At 36.5% G+C, this 6,668-nt stretch overlaps 1 protein-coding gene across 1 annotated transcript; it reads right to left on the bottom strand.

Annotated features, from left to right (window-relative positions):
- Positions 1-1,445: 1,445 nt before the first annotated feature.
- On the bottom strand, positions 1,446-6,460 carry LOC144424466 (uncharacterized). The gene is made up of 2 exons (XM_078113806.1): positions 4,915-6,460; positions 1,446-1,711 (listed from the first exon to the last, which is right to left on the bottom strand). The coding sequence occupies exons 1-2, from the start codon at positions 6,458-6,460 to the stop codon at positions 1,446-1,448; spliced, it is 1,812 nt and encodes a 603-aa protein (XP_077969932.1).
- Between the last annotated feature and the right edge of the window lie 208 nt (positions 6,461-6,668).

Genomic DNA, 6,668 nt, shown 5'->3' with positions numbered 1-6,668 from the left:
ATACAGTAATTATAAAAATAAATCACCATATCATTCAGCTGTGTTTTTGTACAATTGCAGCGATTAAATTTTTATATATTGTCATATGCAACATTAAATTGAGCGATCATTTTATTTGATGAGAAAAATTAAATTAAGCAACCTCTATGTACGAATTATAAGGCACAATTCATACTCAATGTACAACCATCCACATAAAACTTTTAGGGTAGAAAATAAAATAAAATTTGGCACCAGGCCGATGTTAGGCGCATATATCCAGATCGGAGGCGACTCCAGCCACATCTTAGTTACAGTTGGTTAGCTACGGAGGGCAATCATTTGTCAACGAACTGGAAAAATGTTCAGGTTGCTGAGCGACCGCACGCGCTTCAGAATCTGATTTATAGAGACAGAAAATTTGAAAATATGTGAGTAAGTAAGATAATACCATATTAGATAACTCGGAAGCTATATCACGGTACACAGAAGCGAACTAATGAACCGCTATCGTTTATATGACACAGAAGACAGTACCGGTAGGTTACCACGGTACCGTACCGGTATGCCAGTCTGGATTTCATGGCCTTTTTGAACGAGAAATCGGGCGTGCAATCAGAAATTCCCGCGTGCAAATAAGAATTCCTGGCGTGCAATTACAGAATTATAGCTCACGACGTGCAAAACAACTGCACTCGCGTGCAACTGACTTTGACATCAGATACCGTAAAACCGGCTAACTTCGGATGATTTCACTATATTTTGAACAATATCTCCGCCGCATGTTGTTCAACTGAAGCCAAATTTGGAATATAATACATTGTGGCTATTCTCGTCTTGATAAAGTCGGTTCCATATCCATCAAAGCCTTTTTTCATTGAAATTATTGTCTTTATTCGTCTATTCTAAAATTATCTAACTTCGGATGGCCACTTTTCTCTTTGCGTCAACTCGTCGTGAGAGAGAAATGTCTGCGTAAGCAATGACGCGTGACAACGTCGCTGAATAGACCTTACGCCGCCACGACCTGTCCTGCGTGTTGAATACTGACGTTTGTACGTGACGTTACTACGTGACGTTACTCTTGCCGCTTCGCGAAGCTTAACTATTTATTCTTGTGTCCTTTATTATAACTCGTATATATTTCACTAACTACTCCTAATTTATTGCAAAATGCTAGTTCGTTCTTTTATGATCGTTTATTTTCAATGCAAGAAAAGGATTAACAAAAAAAAAAAACGGAAGAATTGAAAGTACCTAACACTGGTGTAGGTTGAAATTGAAATGCAATATGGAACAAGTAAAGAATGAACAAAAATTAGACAATTAAAAATAAACGGATGAATCGAATGAAACACTGGCAAAAGTAAAAATTGAAATCAAAAAGCAATATGGAACAAGTAAGGTATGAACAAAAATTCGACAGTTAAAAATAAACAGATGAATTGAAGGAAACGCTGGCAAAATCAAGAATTGTAATCATTTCCACATGGGTTAGACGGGTCTTTGCAACAGTTCTTGTGGAACCAATGTGTTTCGCTGCAGCTTTCGCAACCGACCCATTCCACCTCAATTTCCGTACTTCCATTTGGATCATTCCATAATCCACAAGCAGAGCAGGTTTCGTCTTGATTATCACTTTTCATATTTTCTGATTTTCTCAGAGCTCCCCGTTGATCGGCTCGGCAGAGGTTCCTGCCCGGTGTGACTTTCGATCCTCGCTTTCGTTTCACTTAATAAAGTCAAATGACAATAAACGGATAAAAACTGCAACCTCCTGCTGTGTGCATGTATGTAGAGTTCTACGCTCACCTGTTAACGATATTATTATCATCTGCCGACATATCTAATCTACAGACATATCTAATCATTATGATCGTATAGATACATGTTTCAGGCCTAACGTATTACCAATTGCTACGGTATCTATCGGTGTCGGAGGAAGTATGCAAAAACAAAAATCGACAAATTTCATATGCATTAAGCGTATGCATACCCATATTTTTAAATAAACAACATATGACTGAGACGATAGTGATGTTTTTGTAGGATTTAGTGACTAGGATCATGGATAAGCATAATTTTTAAATTTCACAAAACTGGGCGCCGCGATGTCTGGCGTTCAAATGTCGCAGCGAGTAACGCACGAGCTACGCAAAGTGACGTCGGCTACGAAGAGAGAGAACGGGATTTGCGTCGTTGACGTCACGCTGTACGTAATCATCAAAACGTCGATATTTTGATGTAATTTTTAAATCAAAATAATCGATTTCACTCGAATCTCGTACGACACCTTGTGATCACTGTATTTTTTTGTATACATTGTGTACGCTCTCTAGCGCTTGGCGGTGATTTGACGAAGGTAGCGTCTGTAGAAGTCACGATTTGAGCCGCTCGAAAAAACGGTGTCATTTTTTTGGTAAAATATGATTTTTTGAATGATAAAAAATCAAATCGAGCGATTGGAGGCTACGTCAGATTCAGATATGTAAGGCCTTACTATAGAAACCGACAGAAGCGCAATACGACGAAATTTAGTTGAGATATGAATGATTGAAAATTTCATCCGAAGTTACAAGGCATCCGAAGTTAGCCGGTTTTACGGTACCTCTCAATACATCCGCGTAAAATTACCGGTACGGTATCGGATAAAAAATACGTTGAATCAGAGAAAAAATGGACGTTTGACCTTTGACCGCAAACATTATTTCTACAGTTTGTCGCTAATTTTGAGAGTGTTTGTGCGACTTTGGATACCGATACTGTTCAGTACATCCGCGTTAAATTATTGGATAAAAAATACGTTGAACCAGAGCAAAATGGACATACTTTGTCATTAATTTTGGTAGTGTTTTTACGTAGAATTAATGGATAAAAAATACGTCAAATTAGAGCAAAATGAACGTTTGACCTTTGACCCCAAACATTATTTTCATACTTTGTCACTAATTTTGGGAGTGTTTGAGCAACTTTAGATACCGGTACTGTTCAGTACATTCGTGTAAAATTATTGTATGAAAAATACGCTGAATCAGAGCCGTACTTGGCCATTGGTGCGGAGGCGATCTTTTCGTCCATAACTATTCTCACGGGATTCCTATTTCCTATCATTCAACACGATATGGACCTTTCCCCGAGCATCGACTTCCTTGTTTATTTCATGACATTGGCCAATCAGCAAGATGCAAAAAAGGACGTAACAATGAGAGGAATTTTTCGCGGGTCAAAGGTTGGGGAAAGGTCCATGGTCTTTTTGCTTCGCAATATTTCGATCAGACCAAATCTTGCAAGCTGGTATTTGTCGACAATTGTGGAGTTATAATATTTTGGCATCTTTATATTACTGGATTATTGATTTTAAAACCATTTAAACCGATTTACATTGGTGAGCAATTGCAAATTTTCGGCGTGCAAAATTGATTTCGCTCGCGTGCATTTCTGCGGAGCGCTAGCGCCCTCGGGCGTGCACCTGCCATGGAATCCAGTCTGGCCGGTATGGTGCTGTATGACACTGTCCAGCTGTCAGCAAAACCACAGTTTATGAAGACTAACGGTACCGGTAGTTTTTGATTAAATATTTTTTATATGTATTCTTGAAAGTCGTGTAGCCATGTGATTTTACTTCATGTGGAATATTGTTCCATATTTTAATGCCCGTATACTTGATTGAGTTTTGTGTTCTTGCAGTGGAATATCTGGGCACAAAATAATTTCCACGCGCAGAAGATCGGGTGTAGTGTGTGTGTGTTTTAGACTGCTTAGTGAAATATTTATCGAATGCTTCGGGTAGGGATTTATTTTGGTGTTGATGCATTAGTTTAGCAATTTCAAAATTGAATAAGTCTGTTAATTTTAGAATGTTGAGTGACGAATAAAGATGATTAATATTAGTTCTAGGTGCTGCATTGCAAAGAGATCTAGCAATTCGGTTTTGTAAAACATTAATTTGTCTTAAATATTTTTGTGCAGCAGCTCCCCATGCTGCGATTCCATACTGGACATAAGATTGAAAAAGTGAAAAATACACAGAGCGCAGGGTAGATGTAGGCATGTATTGTTTGAGCTTGTAGGTGATACCAACTGCTCTGGTTATTTTTTTTACCACATGCTCAATATGTTTGTCCCATTTAAGACCAGAATCAATAAAAATTCCCAGGTATTTGTATGATAACACATTTTCTAATTTGGTACCATCAATTTTTATTGACAAGTCATGGTTTATCTGATGCTTTTGAGGAGTGATTATCATGGATTTCGATTTTTCAATATTAACTGTCAGTTTGTTTGATACCATCCAATCATGCACCTTCATCATTTCATAGTTCACATTATTCTCTAAAGTTGGAATTGAATTATGACTGGAGAGAAGGCCGGTGTCGTCGGCGAATAATTTCGTTAATAAGTTTGAGCAGTTGGTGAGATCATTGATATATGTTAAGAAAAGGATTGGACCTAAACATGATCCTTGTGGGACGCCACAAACTATTGGTAAAGTCTCAGATGTTACTTCACCAATTTTTACAAATTGTACTCGGTTTGTTAGGTAGCTCTTTAAAAGTGATTGGGCGGGTCCACGAAATCCATAATTAAATAGTTTATGAAGCAAAATTTTGTGGTCAACTGTATCAAACGCTTTCTTTAAATCAATGAAAACAGAACAAACAATCTCATTATTTTCTAATTTGTCATAGATGTATGACATCATGTCTAAAATAGCATGGTTAGTTGAGTGGTTGTCCCTAAATCCAAATTGAGACTTATTAACTATATTATGTTTAGTAATAAATTTTACCATTCTTTCGTATATTAGTTTTTCAAAAAGCATGTTTAAACAAGAAAGGATAGAAATCGGTCTGTAGTTAGATATTAATTTATTATCACCAGATTTGAAAATCGGTGTTACTCGAGCAATTTTGAAAACTGAAGGGTACATACCCAACTGTATTGACGCATTGAACAAAATCATGAGGGCCGGCGATATTATGTCTACAATATGCTGAAGGAAACATGATGGAATGTTATCAGGACCAACAGCTTTGCCCTTTTTCAGGCTTAAAATACCACATATAATTTCAGAGATTGAAACAGGCTGAAGAAATATGGTTTGTGAGATCTTCAGATGTAAATATTTTTTGTAATCCGAAACATCATTAAATTCACTGGCTAATTTTGGACCGATGTTAGTGAAATAGCTGTTGAACTCATTTGCTATCAGCAATTTGTCAGAAGAAATAATTTTATTTTGTAACATAATTTCTGTAATAGTATTCTGTTTGTCATTCTTAACATTTACTATTTCTTTGATTGTTCTCCATGTTTGCTTTATATTGTTTCGGTTTTGCTTTAGCGTATTATGATAATAAAGTTGTTTAGCTTTGTTTGTTATTCCTTTCAGTTTGTTGCAATACCTCTTGTACAAATGCTGCTGTGACATGTTACCTTTCAAATAGTACTTATTGCGCATTTTATTTTTATTTTTGATTGACACTCGAATACCCTTGCTTAACCATGGTTTTTTCTTAATTTTCAGGTCTTTTCTAGATAGCATTTTCATAGGGGCATGTTTGTCAATAAGATTTTTGATTTTGAAGATAAAATCATCACATAATGCATCAAAGTTTTCCCTATTGGGTACTATTGTAGAAGACCAGCTGGTGAAGATTGAATCAGCATCCTCTCGGAAATTGTCGATGCGAAACTGTTTCATGTCTCGTTTGTATCGAGGTTCGTTACGACTGTTGAGAGATATGTCGGAAATAGAACACAAAACTGGAAAGTGGTCGGTTATCGAGCAGGATATGACATAAGCATGGATTTTTTTATGTATGATGTTGGTGTATACATGATCAATTAATGTGCAAGATGAACTTGAGACTCTGGTAGGTTTTGTGATGATCTGCACCGTGCAATATGAAGATATCATATCCATGTATTCAGATATGGATTTGTTCAAGGAATGTTTCAAGAGGTTTATGTTGAAATCTCCAAGCAAAATGAATTGTTTGGTCGATATTCTTTCAAGAACAGCAGAAAGAGCACTTGTGAAGGTTGGAATATCATTTCGTGGATGTTTGTATAGAATGCAAATAATGAGTGTTTTGACTGTTTTATGGTTATCCGAGTTATTTAACTCTATCCAGAGGTCTTCGCAATCTGGATGATTCAATTTTATATCATGGATAATCTTGAATTTTAAGTTGCTTCGTATATAGCATCCTACCCCTCCAGCATTTGTATCAGAGGGTTGATGAATGAAGTTATAACCAGGAATGTTGATTTTTGCCAAGGGGTTGTGTTTCAACTTGGTCTCACTGATTCCAATGATATGAGGTGGGTGTTGGAATTCAGACAGAAGATTTATCAAATAATCGAAATTTCTCTGGATTGACCGAATATTCATATGGAAAATAGAGAGATTACTAGGATTGGAAATAGTCGATATTTCTTCTATTTCAAGAGTATCACATGAGAAGTTTGTCATGGAGTTGAAATTAAATAATATGGGGTCATTTTCTAGACATGGTTGTTGAGAGCCAATTGAATTGGAAAACAAAGCCTCATTTGAATGTTGCATTGACAATTGAGTTCGAGTACAAGATGGACAGGTATTCGAGATGCAATATATATTCCCTTCAGAGGTTGCACAATCATTATGAAAAGGTTTCAAACAGAAGGCACAGCAAAAATAA

This window comes from Styela clava, chromosome 6, assembly GCF_964204865.1.
Source record: "Styela clava chromosome 6, kaStyClav1.hap1.2, whole genome shotgun sequence".
NCBI classification, from domain to species: Eukaryota; Metazoa; Chordata; class Ascidiacea; order Stolidobranchia; family Styelidae; genus Styela; species Styela clava.
The sequence above is the reverse complement of the archived record's forward strand: the minus strand, read 5'-3'. Positions and strand labels throughout refer to the sequence as shown.

Excerpts from the sequence above, each read along its gene's own strand:
- LOC144424466 (XM_078113806.1), bottom strand. The coding sequence starts at position 6,460 with ATGACAAACTTCTCATGTGATACTCTTGAAATAGAAGAAATATCGACT. Across the intron at positions 1,712-4,914 it reads CAATGCGTCAATACAGTTGG|TGAAACGAAAGCGAGGATCG; the intron begins GTATGTACCCTT and ends GACTTTATTAAG.